The following is a 21,179-nucleotide window of genomic DNA, read 5'->3' as shown; positions in this document are numbered from 1 at the left end:
GTGGGGGCGGAAACGGAGGCAGGAGGCAGAGGCTGGGGGGGATTTTGTGTGTTTAATATATTAATGCCTCTAAGGAGCAGGCAGGACGTGCAGGCAGGCGCAGGCAGCAGCTCCCTGCCCAGCCTGGCACCTGGGGGGGTCCCCATGTCCCCCCCCACTGCCAGCCCGGCCCCCACTGGCCCTTCTTCATCCTCACCACGTAGAAAACGTTTAGAAACACAATTAAAATCCAAAGGGGGATGAGGTGGGGGGCAGGGACAGGGACCCCCCAGGCTCCTACGGCAGCTTGGAGGCACCACTGGCTCGGGGGGCAGTGCCAGCCCCCCCTGTCCTGCAGGGACACAAACAGGGACATGGCTCAGGACTGGGGAGGGGCACACGGAATATGCAATTCCCACCCCCCAAATGACAGGTGGTGTCATGGGGAGGACACAGAGGAGGCAGGGCAGGGGTCCCAAGCAGATGTGGGCAGAGGTGGCCTGGTGGTGATCCCTGTGCCCCTTCCCCTGGCTGGAGAGTGGGTGGGGGTGGGACAGGGACAGGGGCAGGGAGGGGTGGTGGCAGAAAGGGACAGTGGTGGCAGGGTGGTGTGATGGTGGTTGAAGGGGGTTGTGAAGGGGTGGGACAGTGATGGGACGGGGTGGTGCTGGGCTGGGCTGGGCTGGGCTAAAAATGGTGATGGGATGGGATGGCAGTGGGACGGGACAGTGACGGGAGAGGACACTGGTGATGGAATGGGTGACAGCAGCAGAGTACCCGCCATCCCAGCACCCCCCCGGGACTTGCCCCCCCTCCCCACACTCACTTGACGTTGAAGACCATCAGGGGTCGCTCCTCCCGCTTCTGCCAGGGGCTCTTGCGGTCGCCGCCCTCGTCCCCCCCATCGCCCGCCTCCGTCAGCGCCTCCTCCTCGGGGCTGGTCAGGGAATCTCGGGGGGCTTCGCTGGCGCTGCTGCGCCCGCTGCCCCCCCCCCGCCGCCCCCCGCTCCCCGCTTCCAGCAAGGGGGCCAGCGAGCTGTCCTCGGGGGAGGGGGCGGGCAGGGGGGGCCGGGGCCCCCCGTCCTCCCCCCCGCCTGCGGCGGCCCGGGGGAGGCGGGCGGGGGGCGCGGGGCCGGGCCCCCTCTCGCTGCCCTGCAGGTCGATGTAGGAATGCCGGACCTGGGAGGAACGCCCGTCCAGGGACACGAACCAGGCTCGGGGAGGGGGGGGACCCCCCAATTCCAGGAGCTGCTGCCCCGCCAGCGCCTGCAGCTCCCCGTTGAGCTGGGCCACCGCCGACCCGTCCAGCAGCACCGGGATGGCCACCGAGCCGCTCACCGGTTGGGGGGCACGGGCACCCCCCCAGTTTTCCCCTTCCTCAAAGGGCTGCCCGGAGGACGGGGGGGCCGGGGGGGCGGCCGTGGCTGCCGAGGAGCTGGACCCCCCATCGGATTCGGGGGGTCCCTCCGGCTCACCGGGCGCCAGGCGCATGTACCGGGCGGGGATGAGCAGGGTGGGCATCACCCCCCGGTAAACATCCTCGGGACCCCCGCCCCGGTCCAGGGGCCCGCAGAGCAGGAGGGGGCCGGGGGGTGCCAGCGAGGGCGGGCGGGGGGGCGGCTCAGGCAGCGGGTGCTCGGTGGGCTGCCCCCCGTAGCGGGAGAACCCCGAGGGCGAGGGGGGCCGCGGGGGGAAGGCGGGGGTGCCCCGGGGGTGCTGCTCCTCGGGGGGCTGCAGCCCGTCCACCGAGCGGGCGGCCCTGAGGCCGAAGGCATCTCCGGGGCGCCCATAGTCCTCCGTGGCGGGGGGCTGGCGGCGGCGGGGGGCCAGGGTGGCCGCGGGGGTCCCCCGGGGGCCGGCGCGGAGCGGGGCGGGGGCCGGCGGCTGGAAGAAGTCCGGGCGGGCCGGGGTCAGCTCGCGGGTCGGGGGGGGCAGGCTGGGGGTGGGCAGGTCGGTGTCCCCCCCCGAGGAGGCGGTCTCCAGGTGGCTGCCCCCGCACAGAAGGTCCAGCTGGGACACGGATGTCGCCTGGTCCCGGCGCGCCCCGTCCAGCGGCCCCGGCAGCGGCAGCTTGCGGTGCTGAGCACGGGGCTTCAGGCACCGCCGCCTGCGGGGGGGCAGATTTGGGGGGCACCCGTGGGTGCGGGGGTCCCCCAGTACTCCCCCCCCGCTTCCCTCGTCTGCTGGAGGGAGCTGGAGGAGGGGGTGCTGGGGAGTGGGGTCCCCCAAATCCAGCTCTAGGGCACTCTGAGTGCTGGAGAGTGGTGTACCCCTTCCCAAATCATCTCTAGGGCACCGTGGGGTACTGGGGAGTGCTGTGTGTCCCCCAAATCCGGCTAAAGGGCACCCGGGGGTGTTGGGGTTTGGTGTCCCCCACTTCCAGTCCAGCTAAAGGGCACCCGGGGGTGTTGGGGTTTGGTGTCCCCCGCTTCCAGTCCAGCTAGAGGGTATCCAGGGGTGCTGAGGATTGGTGTCCCTCCTCCCAGTCCAGTTCTAGGGCACCCAGAGGTGTTGGGGATTGGTATCCACCTTCCCAATCCAGCTCTAGGGCACCCAGGAGTGCCAAGAGGGCGGTTCCCCTCCACAAATCCAGTTAGAGGGGACCTGAGGGGTGCCACAGGGTGGTGCCCCCTCCCCACAGCCAGCTATAGGACACCAATGGGTGCTGGGAGGTCGTGCCCCCCCGTTCCCAAGGGCAGTGGGGTGGTGCCCCCTCCCCATAACCAGCCATAGGGATGCCAGAGAATGCTCCCCCCAGCTATAGGGAACCCAGGGGTTACAGTGGGTGCTGACCCCCATTCCCACATGGAATGTCGGGCGGGGGGGGGAGGCAGGGGGGTGTTCTGTTCCCACCCCCCACCAGGGTCAGGGGGGTGCTGACCTGCAGTAGTAGATGAGGAGGCAGAGGAGGATGAGGACGAGGAGGGCCAGGGCACCCAGGATGGTGAGCAGGAAGATGGTGTGGTAGGTGGTGATGTCCGTCACACCCGCCGCCATCGCCACCAGCCCTGGGGACAGCGGGGTCAGAGGGGCAACAACCCCCTCAGGGGCACCCCAGGGGGCTGCCACTGCCCCCCTGGACAGCCCTGGGGAAAGTGGTGTCGGAGGGGGAGCCCCCATCCCACCAAGAGCACCCCGGGGTGGTGCCACTGCCCTGGAACAGGCTCAGGGGGAGAAGCCCCCCACCAGAGACCCCAGGACGTTGTGACCCCCCCCAGCCTCAGACAGCCCTGGGGACAGTGGGGTCAGAGGGAACCCCACCCCACTCAGAGACAGTCTGTCCCCAGGGCCAGGAGGAGCCAGGTTGGTGGCACCCACAGGTCGGTGGCACCCAAAGGTGTCACCTCACCTGTGCTGGGGGAGGGCAGAGCCGCTGCCCAGTATCCCAGCTGGGAGGAGACGAATGTCCAGTACAGCTGCCGGCCTTCCTTGCGGATCAGCCCCGTCCCATTCCGGACCCACAGCCCTGCAGGGACACCCACGCCGGGCTGAGAACCCCCCAAACTCATCACACACCCCCTCACACCACCCGTGTCACCCCCCTGCCCCAGAAACCCCCAAACCCAGCACTCACCGCTCTTGGGGTCAAACCTCCAGGCCGGGACACTGGTGGCCACCACGGCAGCGGCCTCGGGGGCCAAGGGGACGGACAGATGGACGGGGCCGGCCAGCGGCACCTCGGTGCCGTTCCCGGTGAAGAGGTGGACGCTGAGAGCCGCCACCGGCGCCAGCTCCAGCCACGTGCCATTGGCTGCGGGGACAATGAGGGGACATCCACAGGGGGGGACACCAATGGGGCCACGGTGCAAAAATAAAACAATAAAATACAATAAATCAAAATAAATTAAAAAATAAAGTAAAAAAAAATAAAATAAAATATAATAAAAATAAATAAATTAAATAAATAAAATAAAATATAATAAAAATAAATTATAATAAATAAAATAAAAATTTAAAAATAAAATGTTTAAAAATATCATTAAATAAAAATAATTTTTAAAAGAAAAATTAAAAGTAAAATAAAAAAAAGTGAAACAAAATAAAAATAAAATGAAAATTAAAAAATAAAAAATAAAATAAAATAAATTAAAATAAAAATAAATAAATGAAAATGAAAATAAGTAAAAAATATAGTAAAAAAATTAACCCAAAAATAAAATAAAAATTAAAAAATGAAAATGAAATTTAAAAAATATCCTTAAATAAAAATAATTTTAAAAAGAAAAATTAAAAGTAAAATAAAAATTAAAAAATGAAAATGAAATTTAAAAAGTATCCTTAAATAAAAATAATTTTAAAAAGAAAAATTAAAAGTAAAATAAAAAAAACAAAAGTAAAAGTGAAATAAAATAAAAATAAAATGAAAATTAAAAAATAAAAAATAAAATTAAATAAATGAAAATAAAAATAAGTAAAAAATAAAGTAAAAAAATAAACCCAAAAATAAAATAAAAATTAAAAAATGAAAATGAAATTTTAAAAATGTCATTAAATAAAAATAATTTTTAAAAGAAAAATTTAAAATGAAATAAAAATTAAAAAATAAAAATGAAAAAAAAATTAAAAATTAAAATTAAAATTAAATAAAACTAAACATAACAGTAAAAATAAAATAAAATTTTAAAAAATTAAAAATTTAAAAAATAAATTAAAACTAAAAATAAAAAATAAAATAAAAAGTAAAGATAAACATAACAATAAAAATAAAATAAAAATAAAATCAAAGTAAAGTCAAAATAGAATAAATTTAAAAATTTTAAAATAAAAGATAAAATAAACATAGAAATAAAATAAAAAGAAAAATAAAACCACAATAGAATAAATAAAAAAATTTTAAAAAGAAAAATAAAAAATACCATAAAAATAAACAGACAGATAAAAGAAAAAGAAAAATAGAAATAAAACCAAAATAAAATAAATAAAACAAAATAAAAAAATTAAAAAGAAAAATAAAAAAGTAAAAGAAAAAGCAAATATACCGATGCCGTCCTGCTCTGCGCCGAGGAAGGCGGGGAAGGCGCGGGCCAGGCTGGGGCCGGAGGCGGTGGTGAGGGACGCGGCGAGCTGGCTGTAGGTGGAGCTGCGGGGCAGGCGGGCTGCCCGCCGAGGGAACTGCGCCCACGGCTGCCCACGGCCACCTGCGGGGCACGGCGGGGGTGGCAGCACCTGGGGCAGCCGGCGGTGCCCCCCTCTCCCACCCCCGTGCCTTCCCCCGGCTCACCTGGGGACCCCAGGAGGATCTGCACCAGGTCCTCGTAGAGGATGAGGGTGGCAGGGCGCTCCGGGAGCAGGTACAGGCTGATGGAGGCGTACACTGCGAGGGGGGACCCCAAATACACACACACACTTAGAACTCCAAGGCAAGGGGATGGGGGGAACTGATGGGGGAATGGGGTGGTGGGTTCCTCAGAGAGGGGGGCGAAGGGGGGCCAGGGCAGCAAGAGGTGAGGGGCACGTGGGCACAGGGACAGGGACAGGCGGTGGCAGGCAGAGGGCAGGGTGGGGTTACCCCCTGTGCACCCCCATCCCTGCACCCCTCCACCCCCATCCCTCTACCCTCCCATCCCTGCACCCCTCCATCCCCATCCCTCTACCTCCCATCCCTGCACCCCTCCATCCCCATCCCCAACCCCATCCCTGCACCCCTCCATTCCCATGCCAATGCACCCACATCCCTGCAGCCCATCCCTGTACCCCCATCCCCAACCCCATCCCTGCACACCCCCATCCCCATCCCTGCACACCCCATCCCTGCATCCCCACCCCCACCCCCCTTGTGCACCCCCACATGTCCCACCCCCCTCCAAGGTGACCCCACTGATGCCACCCCCCCACCCTGGGGACAAGGGCTGGAGCTCATCCCAAGGGGGTCCTGCAACCCCCCAACCCTGGAAAGGGGGGACTTGGGGCCACCAGGACATGGTTGTCTCCTCCCAAAGTGGCCAGACCCCCCAAAAACCCTTGTGTAAAAGACTCCCGACCCAAAGGCTCTTTGGAGTCTCCCATAAGGAAGGGACTGAGGCCTGAGTAAGGGGCCAGGAATCCCCAATAAGGGATTGGGATCCCAGAAAAGGATTGGGATCCCCACAAAGGGCCTGGGGGTCCCCAGGAAGGAATTTGGGACTTAGGAAAGGACTGGGGTCCCCCCAGAGGGACTGAGGATCCTCAGGAAGGGGCAGAAGGCCCCCAGTAAGGGATCAAGGAACCCCAGTAAGAGACTGGAACCCCCCACCACCAGTAAGGGAGGAACGTGAGACCCTGTTTGGGGCTCAAATCCCCCCATGAGGGATTGTGGTCCCCAGTAAGGGACCAGTTCTCCCAGTAAGGGATCAACAGAATCAGAAGAATCAGAATCAGGGTCCCCCCGACAAGGGCTCAGAACACCCCAGTAAGGAATTCTGAACCCCTTTAGAGGCTCAAAGCCCCCCAGTAAGGGACTGGGGACCCTCATATGGACTCAAAGCCCCCCAGTAAGGAATTTAAAATCCCAAGCAGACTTAAAGTCCCCCAGTAAGGGATTGTATCCTCCCCATCATGGCTCAGAGCCTCCCAGTAAGAGACTGGGGACCCTCACAGGCACTTGAAGTCCCCCACTAAGGGATTGTGTCCCCCCAGTAAGGAACACTGAACCCCATATGGGAGTCAGAGCCCCCCAGTAAGGGATTGTGTCCCCCCATTAAGGAACATTGAACCCCATATGGGAGTCAGAGCCCCCCAGTCAGGGATTGTGTCCCCCCATCAGAGCTCAAAGCTCCCCGCTAAGGGACCGGGGACCCTCGTGGGGACTTAAAGCCTCCCAGTGTGGAATTTAACCCCCCAGTCAGACTCAGAGCCCCCCCACAAGCCCCCCCTGCCCAGGGGTGTCCCGTGGTGGCTCACGTGGCAGTTTGGTGACGCGCCAGGGCGCGGAGGCGGTGACGTATCCGCGGCGGGCGGCGGTGACGAGCAGCCAGGAGCCCAGGCGGTAGGGCACGGGCAGGACCCCCGTGCCCGTGTGGTCGGTGGTCCCGGCGGCCAGCGCGCTGCGGGCGCCGAACACGTCCAGCACGGCCTGGGCCAGCGGGGCCAGCGTCCCGCTCTCGTACACCTGCACCCGCAGCAGCACCTCTGCGGGCAAACGGGGTGGTTAAGGGGGACGTGGCAACCCCCCCAGGGTGGGACAACCAGGGGGACACGGCCATGGGGCCAGGGGGGTCCTGGTGGGTCGTGGGGCCTGTGCTGGTGGAGCATGGGCACCATCCAGGGAGTCCAGGGCCACTGTCCAGGGCCTCCATCCCAACGGCTTGGTGGGACCTCTCCCAGTGGGTCACGGCCACCACCCTGATGGGTCATGGCCACCATCTCAGCAAGTCATGGCCGCCACCATCCCAGGGGGTCCTGGCCACCATCCCAGGGGGTCCCAAGCCACCATCGCAGCAGGTGGTGAGACACATCCTGGCAGGTCATGGCCACCATCCCAATAGGTGGTGGGACCTGTCCTGGTGGGTCATAGGAACCATTCAGGGGGTTCTGGGCCTCCATCCCAGTGGGTGCTGGGATGTGTCCTGATGGGGGATGGTCACCACCCTCATGGGGTCACAGGCCACCATCCCAGCAGGTGGTGGGACACATCCTGGCAGGTCATGGCCTCCATCCCAACAGGTGGTGGGACCTGTCCTAGTGGATCATGGCAACAACCCTGGTGGGATACGGGCACCATCCCAGCAGATGGTGGCACACATCCTGGTGGATCATGGCCACCAGCCCAGGGGGTCAGAGGCCACCAGCCCAGGAGGTCACGGGCCACCATCACAACAGGTGCTGGGACACATCCTGGTGGATCATGGCCACCATCCCAGTGGGTCATGGCCAGAATTCCAACAGGTGGTAGGACCTGTACTGATGGGTCATGGTCACCATCCCAGCAGGTGGTGGCCACCATGTCAGCAAAATGGTGGGCCCCATCCTGGTGGGTCATGACCACCACCCCAGCAAATCACGGGCACCATCCCAACAGGTGTTGGGACCTGTCCCAGTGGGTCATGGCCTTGGTGGTCCATGGTCACTATCCTGGCAGATGGTGGGACCCACCCTGATGGGGACCATCCCAGAAGGCCATGGGCACCATCCTGGTGAGTCATGGCCACCAACCTGATGGGCCATGGCCACCATCCCAGCAGGTGGTAGGACCCATCTCAGTGACCACCATCCCAGCAGGTCACAGCCACCCCCCAGCTGGGTCACAGGTGCCCCCCAGCAGGCAACAGACACTGTCCTGGGGGATGTGGGCACCACCCCTGTGCCCCTTTCCGTGCCCACCCTGCTCCCCCTTGAAGGGGACTCATGGCCCCAGGGAGCCATGCCCATCTGGGTGGGTGCACTCAGTCACATCCCACCCCCCCCAGGGAGGGCCACCCCCCCAAGGTGCCACTCACACGTGTCACAAGTTCAGGGGGTCTCGACCCCAGCGGGCCCCACCAGCAGCACAGGGGGTGGTCCCCCCCCCCGATCCCCGCTGCAGGCAGGGGTGGGCCCGGCTCAAGGGGGGGGTGTACCCTAAACCCTGGTGTGCCCCCGGCCCCCCCGAGCCGGCGCCGCTCCCGCGCATGATCCGCAGCCTTTGGCAGCGGTCCCGGCTCCGGCGCCGTCACCCAGGCAACGACCTCCTTCATCCCGCGCCCCGGGGCTCCCGGCACCCCCCGCCTGTCCCCCGCAGCCCCTGCCCCCCAAAGCCCCCCACCACCACCCAGCCCACCCCCGCCCCCGCCCACATATGGCCCAGATGTGGCGATGGGCGAGGGGGAGAATTCGCGGCAGCTGCTTTAGTGATGCACCGGGGGGGGGGGGTCAGGGATGGGGGTCCCGCATAGCAGGGACAGCCGGCACCCAGGGGCAGGAATGTCCCCGCGGCCACAGCCGGCCACCCGCAGCTGCCGGGGGACAGCTGACACCGACGGCCACCCCGCTGTCCTCCGGAGAGGGGGGGTTACGTGGTGCCACCCCCAGCGCGGGGGTACAGCCGTGGCTGCCCCCTTCCCCACTGCCTGTCCCTCCACTTTCTCCGAGGGGTCCCCGGGGGCTGGCACGGCCACCACGGGGTACACTGCCCCCCCCGCTGGCTCCCCAGTGCCTCCCAGTCTGACCCCAGTGCCTCCCAGTCTGACCCCACGGTCCCACAAAGGATGGGCGGGGGTGCCAGGCCCCGGGGTGGCAGTGGGGAGCCCCGTCACTGCTGTCACCCCGCGGGGACAGGGACGGGCAGGGGTGATGCCAGTGGGGAGCTGAGCCAGCACAGACAGGACTCCCCTCATCCCCGGACACGTCTCACCTTGGCACAGGGGCACTGCCAGGAGGGTTTGGGATGGGGGTGAGGGATCACAGGGAGCCGCAGGGATCCCACAGTGGCGCTGCACCCCAAGGCCCCCCCTGCCTGCCCAATGCACCCCCCACCATCCTGCACCCCCGGGCGCTACTCAAGACCCCCACCCACCCACCCACCATCATGCATCACCCGGCCTGGGACCCCCACCCACCCTCCTGCACCCCCAAGCTCTGCCCATCATCCCCACCCAACTTCCTTCACCCCCCTGGTTTGTGACCCCCACCCACCATCGCACACCCTTGGCACTGCCCAGGACCAGCCCCCCACCATCCTGTACACCAAGGCGTGGGACCACCCCCACCCCTTCATCTCCCCCGGGCTCTGCCCATGACCCCCACCCACACAGCCGCACCCCCTGGCACTGCCCAGGCCCCCCACCCACCCCCCACCCATCACCCTCTGCCCGCCAGTGTCCAGAACCGCCCGGGGAGAGGGAGACGGACAGACAGACGGGGGGGAGCAACAGAGGGGGGGCAGACGGACAGACAGAGCCGGGGGCAGACGGAGGATGGGCAGGGCGATGGATGGAAGGGATGGAGGGGGGCGCGGGCGCGGCGGGGTTGGGGCGGGCAGGGATGGGGGTGTCGGGACCGGGGAGTGCCGGGGTGGGAGTCGGGCGGAGGGTGGTGCTGGCGGGGTGTCGGTCGGGGGTTGATGTCGGGGCCAGGGGTTGCCGGGGGGAGGGATGTCGGTGCGGGGCTCGGTCAGGGGTGGGGGGGTCGGTGCGGGGCTCAGTCGGGGGTGGGGGGGTCGGTGCGGGGATCGGTCGGGGGTGGGGGGGGTCGGTGCGGGGATCGGTCGGGGGGTGGTGCCGCGGGGGGAGTGGTCGGGTTGAAGGGATGCCGGGGGGATGTCGGCGCGGGGGGTCGGGCGGGGATGGGGGGGGTCGGGGCAGGGGTCTGTCTGGGGGATAATCGGGTTGAAGGGATGCCGGGGGGATGTCGGCGCGGGGGGTCGGGCGGGGAGGTCGGCGCGGGGGGGGGTGTTGCCGGCGGCTCCCCCCCTCGCCCCGCACACAAAGGCCGCTCTCACCGTGCGCTCCCGGCTCCGCCGCGCCCCGCGCCCGCCGCCCGCCCGCGGCCGCCAGCAGCAGCAGCACCGGCAGCGGCGGCAGCGGCGGCAGGAGGCGGCGGGGCCGCATGGTGGCTCCGCGCCGTTACCCCGCCATGCCCGGCCCGCCCGGCCCGTCCGCCCGCCCGCCGCGGGGACCGGGCTCCACCTGCCGGAGCCGCCGGGCACGGCCGCCCCGGTGCCCACCCCCGGACCGGCACCGCCCCGCCGCCGGGACCACCCACCCGGCACCGCCCCGAGACCCCCAGGCCCACCCCCGGCACCGCCCCGAGACCCCCCAGACCCACCCCCGGTGCCGCCCCCGGCACCGCCCCGAGACGCGGGACCCGTCACCGGTACCGCAGCGGACCCCGGGATTCCTCCCCGGGATTCCTCCCCGGCAACCCTGAGAGACCTGGACCGCGACTCCGTACTGGCACCGGCATCCCGGACTGACCGTGGTGTCGGCAGCGGCAACCCAGCAGCTACCCCCGACACCGGCACCGACCCCCGGAGCCACCTCCGACAGTGCCCCGAGCCCTGGCACTAACCGCGGTACCGACCCCGACCCCGGGTACCCACTCCCGGTACCACCCCGAGGCCGGGACCGGGACCCGGAACCGCAACGTCATCCCAGGACTGACGTCGGTACCGGCACCGGCATCTTTGCACCGACCCCGGTACCGCACCGGGACCCCCCGGGACTCATCCCCGGCACCGCTCCGAGGCCCAGGACGGGGACTCGGTACCGGCACCGGCATCCCAGGACACACTCCCGGTACTTCCTCGAGCCTCAGTGTCGACCCCCGGTACCTCACTGGCATTTCGGGACTGACCTCCGGTAGTGCCTCGATCCCCGGACCCACCCCCGGGACTGACCGCGGGACCGACACCCACCCCCGGTCCCAGCACTGACCCCGGTCCCGGCCCCCGGTGCCGCACTGGCATCCTGGCAGACATCCACCCCCGTACCGACCCCCCAGCGCCCACCCCTTTCTGTGGTGCCACATGTGCCCCTGGGGCATCCACAGGGCACACGGGGGTCCCCAAAAGCCCCCCCCCCTCGCCTCTGTGCACCCCTGTGTGTTCCCTGTCCCCTCCCCAAACCCCCCCAGTGCAGGTCCTGGGGGGCACCCCCATGTCACCCACGGGCAGCACCCGAGTGCCAGGCAGGGATTTATTGTCTGGGGGGGAGCAGAGGGGGGCTGAGGTCCCACGGGCACTTAGGGGAGTTGGGACAAGGAGGTTGGGGGGAGGGACACAGGGGGACCGCGGGGGACCCCACTAGCCCTGGGCACCCCCAGGCTCCTGGGCCTGGCCAGGCTCCTGTGTGTCCCCCTCGGTGGGCGGCCGTGTCCTCTTGAAGAAACCCATCTGGAAGGGGACAGGGTGACAGCCAGGCCCTGTGGGACCCCATGGCACTGATCCCAGGGACCCCCCAGCATCACTCCCCAGGGATCCCTGTGGCACCACCCCCATGGCCCCCATGGCACTGATCCCAGGGACCCCACAGCATCACCCCAGCTGCCCCCCCCGTCCCGCAGCCCCCACCCACAGGTCTGTACCCCCATTTCACGGTCCCCCCAGTGCCAGTGAGGCCCCACCACCATGATGGGTGTCCCCGGTGTTCCCAGTGTCCCCCTACACCCACTCACCTTCCACATGAAGAGGCTGAGGAAGGTGAGGAGCAGGAGCCCGGCCAGGACCCCCAGCACCACCCCCCACACCGGCACGGCCCCCTTGCCCCCGGGGCTGGCACGAACCACCCGTGTGACAGCCTGCGGAGGGACGGCTGGGTGACACTGCTGCCACCACAACCCGTCCCCATTTCCCAGTGTCCCCAACAGCCCTACCGTGGCGTTGCCGGCGGGCAGGAAGCGGGGCTGGACCCGGTAGGGCATGGCCGAGGTGCTGAACCACGCCTGGGACTGGATGAGGAACTGCGACAGGAGGTGCTCCCGCTGGGGACACACGTGGGGACAGAGGTGGGGACACACAGGGACACATTGGGGACACGGCATCAGGGGTGCTGGCAGCCAGTGGGATACCCATGACGCCTCTCATGTCATCCCCAGTGCTGCTCTCTGCAGGAGGGGACATGACGGTGCCACCCTGTGCCCTCGCTGTCCCCAGGAGGGGACAGTACCTGCTGCAGGGTGTCCATCCAGAGCAGGGCGTGGACACTGACCAGTGCCCGCTGGTCCTTGCCCAGGCTGGGCACGTGGCAGGTGATGTCCACGCACGTGGCATTGTCACAGTCCTGAGGGACACGGCAGGTGTTGGGGACCCCCACCCCGGGGGACACCCCCAGCCCTGCACCCATTGTGGGCTGCAGGTCCCCGGGGTCATCATGGGGCGGGGTCCTCCACTCAGCTCCACATCCGTAATGGGGTGCAGGTCCCTGGGTGCACCCCCTCACGGCAGGGATGGGGTCCCCCACCCTGGAGGCACCTCCAGCCCCCTCCCCATAATGGGTGCAGGTCCCCAGGGTCACCCACTCAGCACAGACAGGGTCCCCCACCCTGGCACCCCTCAGGCCCACCCATCACGGGGTACAGTTCCCCGGGGTCCCCCTCTCACCACGGGGACAGGCTCCCCCAGCCCCAGCCCCGGGGGCTCCTCTGCCTCCCGGCGCTCCCGCTGGCGGGTGCCGTTCCCGGGCGCTGCTCCCGTGGGACGGGCGATCTCCAGCTGGAAGGAGACAAAGGGGTCACACCCACCCCCTTAACACCCACCAGCGCCCGCGGGTGGGCACTGGCCCCTCAGCCCCTACCTGGGCGGGGTTGAGGTCGGGGTGGTGGGTGCAGTTCATGCCCCCCTCGGTGCCCAGCTCCAGCAGGTAGAGAAGGACGTGGCCACCCAGCTGGTGGGGGACAGCGAGGCGCAGGGAGACCCCGCTGACGGTGCTGGGACCCTTGTTGTGGAGCTGCGGGAGGACAGGGGGGTGACACCAGGGAGGGGACAGAGGGGACAGCCCCCCGGGCAGCCGGAGGGGGCAGTACCCTACCTCATAAACGTGCTCCACCTTGATGCCGTGGTCCTCGAGCCGCCGGCTGCCCTCCACCCCCTGCCAGCTCGTGGGCAGCACCGTCGTGTCTGGCAGGGAGTTGCTGGCGGGAGAGGGGCGTCAGTGTCCCCCTTTGTGTCTCCCCCCGCGTGTCCCTGTGCCCCCCAGACCCTCACCCTCGCAGCTCCATCTCTGCCTGAGCCTCCACGGGCACTGTCACTGTCACCGACGTGTTCGTGGAGCTGGGGCTGTTCTTGCTGCGGGGGGAGGGACAGACAGCGAGTTTGGGGACGTGCTGAGGACACCGATCCCGAGTGCCAGTGTCCCGACAGCGGGAGGGGACAGGGGGACGGCAGTGTCACCTCCGCAGCTGGAGCTGGAAGGTGATGGCATCCCCCATGTCCTCCAGCCCGGACACGCTCAGCTCCATGTCCACGGTGATCTGGGGGGTAGGAGGGAGGTGGGTGATGACCCCAATGCCAGGGTGGGCGATGGGCACAGCAGAGAGACCTCCCACCCCCTTACCTGGGCCCCCGCTTTCATGGGGTTGCCCAGCTCGCAGAGCACCACATGGGTCCCGTTCTCCTTCTTGGGGTTGCAGCTCAGCTTCTCCTGCCCCTGTGGGTGGGGGACACAGGGAGGGGACACGTCATGGACCCCTCTGTGCACCCTCCACCCCAGGGACCTGCATGGGCCGAGGGCAGGGCGTGAGACCCCCACCCTGGACACCCCTCACCACTGGGCAATACCATGGAGGGTGGTGGCCACCAAGGGCAGAACATGAGCCCCCCCACCCCAGACACTGCCAAGGGCAAGGTGTGAGCCCCCCACTCTGGGTCCTCTCTGACACCCCCCCCCTCTGGGCACCCCAGTGGAGGGTGATGGCCACGAAGTGCAGGACATGGGCCCCCTATCCCCAGATCCCTGGGCACCCATGAACACTGGGCACCCACATGGAGGATTATGACAAACAAGGACAGTGTGAGCCCCCAGATCTGGGTCACCCCCCATGCTGGGCACCCCCTGACACCCATCACCTCTTGGCACCCCCGTGGAAGGTGATGGCCACTAAGGGCAAGGTGTGAGCCCCCCACCCCGACACCATCAAGGACACGGCGTGAGCCCCTCACCCTGCACACCCCCCAGCACCCATCACCACTGGGCACCCCCATAGAGCGTGACACCCATCAAGGGCAGGGCATAATCTCCCCACCCTGCACACCACCCAAAACCCTCCGGTCACCCATGGAGAGTGTTGGCCACCAAGGACATGGTTTGAGATCCCCACCCTGGACATCCCCAACACCCTTCACCAATGGGCACCTCCGTGGAGGGTGACAGCCGTCAAGGGCGTGGTGTGAACCCTCCACCTCTCACACCACCATGGGCTCAGTGAGCCCCCCACCCCGGGCACCACTGTCCCCCCCGTGGGCACCCACCGGGATGGTGCTCCGGGCTGCCTGGTAGTGGGTGCCAGGGGGCAGCTGCACCCTCAGCTCGGCCTCGAAGGCGCCTTCGCCCGCGTTGGAGGCGTGGGCACGCAGGCGCAGCGCGGCCTCCGCCCCGATCAGCAGGCGCTGGCTGGGGCTGGGGGACACGGGGACATGGGGACAGGGCTCAGCACCCCACGGGGACACCGGCTACCCCCCTCACCCCCCTGTCCCAGGTGCTCACGTGTCAGCGGCCAGGTGGAGGTCAGGGATGCAGAGATTGTCCTCGCCACAGTCCTCCAGGATGATGTGGGTCTGGGAGGGGGACAGGGAGGGGACAGGGGTCCCCCCATCCAAGGTGCAGTGTGGGAGGGGGAGTCATTGGGGACAGCAGGGCATATGAGGGGGGAGTTCCTGGGGAGGGATTGGGCTGGTGGAGGAGGCAGAGGGGACATCCCAGGGGGGAAGATCTGGGACAGTGCAGGGTAGAGAGGGGTCATTCCCAGGAGTGATTGAGGATGGTGGAGGGGAGAAAGGTGATTCCCCTGGGGAGTAAGAGCAGAGGGGACATCCAGGGGACTGATTCAGGATTGGGGAGGATACTGTGGGACACCCCAAGGATGGAGCAGGGACAGCAGGGGGACATGCTAGGGAGAGTTTGGGGATGGCAAAGGGAACAGAGGGGACATCCTCGGGGATATGACTGGGGGGAATGGGGTCATATCCTCGGGGATATGACTGGGGGAATGGGGTACAGAGGTGACATCCCAGGAGGGACTGGGGACAGCAGGGTGAGCACAGAGGGCTGGGCAGGAGGGACAGTGGCAGGGCACAGTGGGGTGGCACATTCCAGGGGGGACAGGGGACAATGCGAGGGGTAGGAGGCACATCCCAACAGGAACTGGGGACAGTGAGGGGGAGGGTCATGGTCCCAGGGAGAGGCTGGGGACACTGGGACAGGCTAGAGACTCCGGGGCTGAGCACACCCAGGCTGGGGATACCCACGTGTGCCTGGCCCACCCCATGTCACCACAGCCATGTCCCCCCACAGCTGCATCCCCCCTACCTGTGCCTGCACCAGGGTGTTCCCATAGAGCACCAGCCCCGGGGCCTCCCGGGGCAGTGCCAGGGCCACGCTCAGGGCCACCGGGCTCAGCTTGTCCTTGAACTCGGCTTCGTCCTGGGGACACCATGGGCAGAGCACTCTGGAGGGCACCGCGAGCCCACCTCACCCCAGGACCCCCACCCACCGCCGTCCCCATCCCTGTCACCCACCCTCCTGGGACACTGTTGTCCCCAAGCCCTGTCCCAATTCCTGTCCCCATCCCGGCTGAAGATGCCACATCCCCATCCCTGTCCCCCCCCCTCCTTGGACTGTGTCCCCCCGTGCCCGTACCCGCAGGTAGGCGGTGAGGTTGCGGCACTGGGGGCGTGTCCCCGGTGTCACCACCAGCTCCTCGCGCCAGGACGACTGGTGTCCCTGCAGCAGCAGGACCCTCCGGGACAGCCGGGGCTTCAGCCGGTCCAGCTGCAGCTCAGCCTCCAGGTCTGGCAGGGCACAGGGCAGGGTGGCACTGGTGACACCCTCGGGGACACGCCAGCCGTGCCCGTGTCCCCCCCGGGTGGCGCTGGCACTCACGGATGGCCGAGGGGATGTGCTGGCCCGTCACGCTGACACAAAACACCACATGGAAGCTGCGGGGGAACAGAACCCAGGGGTGCTCAGGGACCTGTCCCGTCCCCACAGCAGTGTCCCCACTGTCCCCACAGCAGTGGGGACAATGTCCCCATGGCATTGTCCCCCCAGCGGTGTCCCCCCAGCAGTGTCCCCACGGCAGTGTCCCCATAGTGGTGTCCCCGTGGTATTGTCCCCATGGCAGTGTCCCCATTGTCCCCACGGCTATGTCCCCACAGCAGTGTCCCCACAGCACTGTTCCCATGGCAGTGTCCCCTCATCAGTGTCCCCACACCGGTGTCCCCAGCGCACGCCTCACCAGCTGACACGGATACCGGAGTCGGGCAGGACACAGTCCAGGATCTCGGGGTTCAGCCCATCGGGGACACTCAGCTGGGTGTGGGCCACCACCACGGGCTGTCCCCTGGGGCACGGGGACATTGCTGAGGTGCCAGGGGACCCGGCAGGGACTCCCGGGCCACCGCGGGGACGGGCACTCACCGGTACACGGCCACCTTGGCCGCCCCGTAAGCCCCGACCAGCAGATCTGCGGGGACAAGCGGAGTGTCGGTGCCGGGGTGGTGACACCGGGGTGGGCAGGGCGATGGCAGGGCGGGGACAGGGTGGTGGCAGCCCGGGGCCGTACCCGGGTAGCCGTTGCCGTCCAGGTCGGTGCCCCCTCGCAGGGTGAAGCCGAAGGCGGCGGGGCCGGGGAAGGGGCTGTCGAGGCGCTGGGTGGGCACCGGCTCCAGCCCCTCGCTCTGCCCGCGGAAGATGAAGACCTGCCCTCTGCCATCGTCACCCCCCTGCGGGGCACCCACGGCCACGTCTGGGGACAGAGAGGACGTGAGCGCCCACCCAGCACCGCCCACCCAGCACCGCCCACCCAGCACCACCCACCCAGCACCACCCACCCAGGCGCTCCCGCCTCAGTTTCCCCAAGGTGGGGGCACAGGGGGGTCCCCTGGCACAGCCCCCTCGCCACCGCCCGCGGTGTTACCGCCGAAGCCGTCCTTGTCCAGGTCTCCCAGGCTGGCGATGGCGGCGGCGAAGCGGCCGTAGGGGTGGGTGCCCGTCAGGGTCTGGGGGGGCCGGGGGAGGAGCTGGTACCCCCCGCCCAGGTAGAGGTAGAGCCGCCCCAGTTCGCTGCGCTGCCCGTCGGGACGCCGGGCCATGTACAGGGGGGCACCCACCAACAGGTCGTCCCGCCTGTGCCGGGCGAGGGGTCAGGGTGAGGGTCCTCAGGTTTGGCGGCTGGGGGCACCCAGGGGTGTGCCAGGCACGGGGCAGCCCCCCTGGGTGTCCCCGTGGGGAATGGGGGTGTGGGGACAGTCCCGGCTCTCACCCGTCCCCATTGACGTCGGCCACGGCCACCGTGTGCCCGAAGTACGATGCCACCTGGAAAGGGTCCGGGTTGGGGTGGCACCAGGAGAGTGCCAAAGACACCATGGGGTGCACTGGGTGATGGGCGGGGGGGTTCGGGGAGCAGATGGGTGCTGGGGGGCTGGGGGGCTATAGGGAGGAGTGCAGGGGTGCCGTGGAGCCCCAGGGGGTGCTGAGGGTGGCACAGGGTGGAGGTACCTGCTCGCTGTCGATGCCCCGCAGCCGGCGCAGGGTGTTCCCCGCAGTGAAGATCTCCACCTGCCCAGGGCAGCGTCAGAACCCAGCCCGGGGGGGCCACGCGGTGGTGACCCCTCCAGGTGGCACCGGGCACGGGGCACCGGGCACCCCCCAGCACTCACCTCACCCCTCGTGTCTCTCTTGTTGGGGACCCCCACCACGTACTCTGTGGGGGATGAGAGCCATGAGTGACCCCACCGGGGCATTGGAGGGGGCGTGGGGATACCCCTGGCACTGGGGTGGGCACAGGGATAACCCCAGCACTGGGGTGGGCACGGGGATAACCCTGGCACTGGTATGGGTTCAAGGATAACCCTGGCACTGGTGTGGGCACAAGGATGATTCTGACACTGGGGTGGGCACAAGGATGATTCTGACACTGGGGTGGGCACAGGCATATCCCCAGCACAGGGATGGGCAGAGGGATATCCCTGGTAGGGTATGAGGGGAGTGGGGGCACAGAGACAGGATAAAGGGTGTGACCTGGCACAACCTCTGTCCAGCACCCCTGGGAGGGGAGGTTGCCCCAGGGTGTCCCGGGCCCATCACCCCCCCCCGCCCGCAGGTGGCCCTGCCTTCCACGCCCCCCAGCCCTACCTTTGGTTCTGGGGTCGCCATCGAACTCGCCCACAGCCACCGAGTACCCTGCAGGGAGAGGAGCACCAGTGAACTCCCGGGAGCCCCTGCAGGAGCCGGCTGTGGGGCGGGGTGCCCGTGCCCGCTGCTCACCCCGGTACCCGTCCTCGTACTCCAGGGACACGGGCACCGTGGGGCGCCCCGGGGTCCCCAGCCAGAGCAGGGACGTGCCGTGGAAGCGGCTGAGGATGGTGTTCACCTCCACGGAGTACAGGAGCCCTGCGGGACACGGGGGTGGGCGGACACCAGCGCTGAGGGGGCACCCGCTGCCACACGCCCTGGGCTGCCAGTGCCACTGCGGGTGGCACTGAGGGGGTGGCCCGTGGGTGCCCTCCTCTCGCCATGCCCACCCCAAGGGAGCACCAGCCCGGCAGGAAGGACTCACCCGTGAAGTAATACCCGCCGGGGGCACCCAGCACCAGCGTGCCGTCCTGCGGGAGGAGCTGGCCTCAGCACTGCCCTGGGGCACCCCCACCCTGGCATCACACCCAAACATCCCTTATCCTGGCGTCCTTCACCCCCACGCTCCCACCTCAGCATCCTTTATCCTGGCATCCCCACCCAGGCAACGCCCCAAGCATCCTCACCCAAGTACCCCCCACCCCAGCACCCTCCATCCTGGCACACCCCCCCCAGGTATCTCCCACTCCAGCATCCCCTACCCCAAAATCTTCCACCCCATCATCCCTTATTCTGGCATCCGTGACCTTGACATTCCCACCTTGGTATCCTCCTCAAGCATCCCCATCCAAGTATTCCCCACCCCAACATTCCCCAAGCATCACTCCCAAGCATCCTCACCCAAGTATCTCCCATCCTGTCATCCCCCATCCTGGCATCCCCTCCATCCTGGCATCCTCCACCAGAGCATCCATGACCCTGGCATCCCCACCCAGGCTTTTCCCACCCCAATATTTCCCACTCCAGCATCCTCCACCCTAAAGCCCCCACACAAGTATCCCCCATCCTGGCATCCCCCCATTCAAGCATCGTCCACCCCAGCACCTCCACCCAAACCTCCCTACACCCTCTTCCCCCCTCCTGACACCCCCACCCCAGCATGCCCCACCCTCTCATCCTCATCCTGGGGCCCCTTCCTCTGGAATTCCCGCTCCAGCATCCCCCACCCTGACACCCCCACTCAGGTACCATTTCGGCCACACCCTCTGCATCCCTGGCACCATCTCCACGGGAATCCCGGGGGGCACGCCGGGCGCGCTGCCCCCCGAGTCCTCTCGAGCCCCCCCGAGCCCCCCGAGCCCTCCTCACCCCCCTCACCGGGGTGACGGCGGCGCTGAAGCCGATCTCGCAGTAGCGCTTGTCGTGCTCTGTGGGCACAGGGCAGGGTCAGACCGACACGGGGTGGGGGCACCCCCGCCCCCCCCCGAGCCCCGAGCCCCCTCACCGTAGTTGTTCTGGCGGTAGGTGTTGGCCATCGACTGGTCCCGGCAGGGCGAGTACCAGACCACGCGCCGCAGCCCCGGGGTCGCCACGAAGCAGGTGCCCGTCGGGGTCCGGAACGCCTCGTCCGGCCCGTCCACCGCGTTCCAGTGCTGCAGCGGGGCGCAGGCCTGGGCAGGGGGATGGTACAGGGTGGGTGCCCACCCCGCCGTCACCACCCACGGGTGCCCAGACCACCCCCCGCCGGCTGCACCCACCACCAGTTTGCCGTCCCAGCCGGTGACGGACGCGCCCAGCCACTGGTGCGACTTGTAGGTGTGGAATTCCAAGGTGCCCTGGGTCTCGGTCTCGTCCCCTGGGGGAGCGGGAGAGGGGGATTTTGCGGCTCCGGCACAGGCCCTGTGCCCGCCCAGCACCGCACGGCGCCCTCGTACCCGCGGTGTCGATGGGGAGGGGGCGGCAGGGGGTCTCGTCGGGGGGCCAGGAGCAGAGGAAGACGGCGCCGGGCTGAGCCACGCCGGGCTGGGAGGTGTTGGCACGGGGGGCCCCCACGGCCACGCTGGGCCTGGGGGGCAGAGCGGGTGTCATCTGGGGGGGCGGGTGCCGTGCCCGACCCCCGCCCCGCGGTGTGTCCCTACCTGCCCTCTGTCATGAGGAAATCCAGGGCGAAGCCGAAATAGCTGCCGGGGGGTCCCGTATACTCGGTGGGGGGTTCCTGGAGAAGCCCCAGGGTGGGGGGCAGGCGCAGCCCCCCGAGGAGCAGCAGCACCCGTAGCAGCCTCATGGCCACCCCGAAATGTGGCCACAGCCCCGGCACGTCCCGGGGCGGTCCCGGCTTATCTCGGAGGACGCAGTCGGGGCCGGGGACAGCAGTGATGGGGGGCACAGGAAGGGCCCCCCCGAACGCGCATCCGCTCCTGCGGGAGCCAGAGGGGTGTGGGGGGGATGTGCTGGGTCGGATGTGGCCGGAGCAGGGTGGGGGGCAGGAGGTGGCAGTGCTACCGGGGGACACTGGCAGGG

At 65.6% G+C, this 21,179-nt stretch overlaps 3 protein-coding genes across 3 annotated transcripts; 1 reads left to right on the top strand and 2 right to left on the bottom strand.

Moving 5' to 3' along the window:
* Positions 1-24: 24 nt before the first annotated feature.
* Positions 25-10,642, bottom strand: FAM171A2 (family with sequence similarity 171 member A2). The gene is made up of 9 exons (XM_051772663.1): positions 10,373-10,642; positions 6,859-7,086; positions 5,201-5,293; positions 4,959-5,117; positions 3,554-3,730; positions 3,329-3,445; positions 2,861-2,987; positions 806-2,086; positions 25-331 (listed from the first exon to the last, which is right to left on the bottom strand). Exons 1-9 carry the CDS (start codon positions 10,479-10,481, stop codon positions 277-279), a joined length of 2,346 nt encoding a protein of 781 aa, XP_051628623.1. The 5' UTR covers positions 10,482-10,642; the 3' UTR covers positions 25-276.
* On the top strand, positions 10,507-11,305 carry LOC127463367 (uncharacterized). The gene is made up of 2 exons (XM_051772686.1): positions 10,507-10,746; positions 10,862-11,305. Exons 1-2 carry the CDS (start codon positions 10,507-10,509, stop codon positions 11,303-11,305), a joined length of 684 nt encoding a protein of 227 aa, XP_051628646.1.
* A 261-nt stretch (positions 11,306-11,566) lies between these two features.
* Positions 11,567-20,943, bottom strand: ITGA2B (integrin subunit alpha 2b). The gene is made up of 30 exons (XM_051772659.1): positions 20,798-20,943; positions 20,594-20,724; positions 20,417-20,514; positions 20,164-20,329; positions 20,037-20,086; positions 19,144-19,189; positions 18,852-18,977; positions 18,720-18,767; positions 18,245-18,288; positions 18,084-18,143; positions 17,848-17,900; positions 17,503-17,711; positions 17,149-17,331; positions 17,004-17,049; positions 16,822-16,926; positions 16,467-16,522; positions 16,224-16,375; positions 15,894-16,007; positions 15,072-15,142; positions 14,837-14,984; positions 13,923-14,015; positions 13,760-13,839; positions 13,574-13,654; positions 13,398-13,500; positions 13,164-13,316; positions 12,971-13,081; positions 12,537-12,650; positions 12,244-12,351; positions 12,046-12,168; positions 11,567-11,764 (listed from the first exon to the last, which is right to left on the bottom strand). Exons 1-30 carry the CDS (start codon positions 20,941-20,943, stop codon positions 11,675-11,677), a joined length of 3,108 nt encoding a protein of 1,035 aa, XP_051628619.1. The 3' UTR covers positions 11,567-11,674.
* Positions 20,944-21,179: the final 236 nt, after the last annotated feature.

The sequence above is a fragment of the Manacus candei genome, unplaced genomic scaffold, assembly GCF_025592945.1.
Source record: "Manacus candei isolate 608988 ecotype Guabito, Panama unplaced genomic scaffold, ASM2559294v1 h1tg000158l, whole genome shotgun sequence".
Taxonomy (NCBI): Eukaryota; Metazoa; Chordata; class Aves; order Passeriformes; family Pipridae; genus Manacus; species Manacus candei.
Note: the sequence above shows the minus strand (reverse complement) of the source record. Positions and strands in the feature narration are given on the sequence as shown.

Bases quoted from the DNA above. Each gene is read 5' to 3' on its own strand.
- FAM171A2 (XM_051772663.1), bottom strand. From the start codon at position 10,481: ATGCGGCCCCGCCGCCTCCTGCCGCCGCTGCCGCCGCTGCCGGTGCTG. The intron at 5,294-6,858 runs GTGAGCCACCAC...CCCCCCTCGCAG, and splicing joins GCGCGTCACCAAACTGCCAC to TGTACGCCTCCATCAGCCTG. The intron at 2,087-2,860 runs GTCAGCACCCCC...GCCCCCCCGCAG, and splicing joins CTCCTCATCTACTACTGCAG to GCGGCGGTGCCTGAAGCCCC.
- LOC127463367 (XM_051772686.1), top strand. From the start codon at position 10,507: ATGCCCGGCCCGCCCGGCCCGTCCGCCCGCCCGCCGCGGGGACCGGGC. The intron at 10,747-10,861 runs GTACCGCAGCGG...TGGTGTCGGCAG, and splicing joins AGACGCGGGACCCGTCACCG to CGGCAACCCAGCAGCTACCC.
- ITGA2B (XM_051772659.1), bottom strand. From the start codon at position 20,943: ATGAGGCTGCTACGGGTGCTGCTGCTCCTCGGGGGGCTGCGCCTGCCC. The intron at 18,768-18,851 runs GTGAGCAGCGGG...CTCTCCCTGCAG, and splicing joins GTACGAGGACGGGTACCGGG to GGTACTCGGTGGCTGTGGGC. The intron at 15,143-15,893 runs GTAGGGGGGATG...TCCCCCTCCCAG, and splicing joins ACACCCTGGTGCAGGCACAG to ACCCACATCATCCTGGAGGA.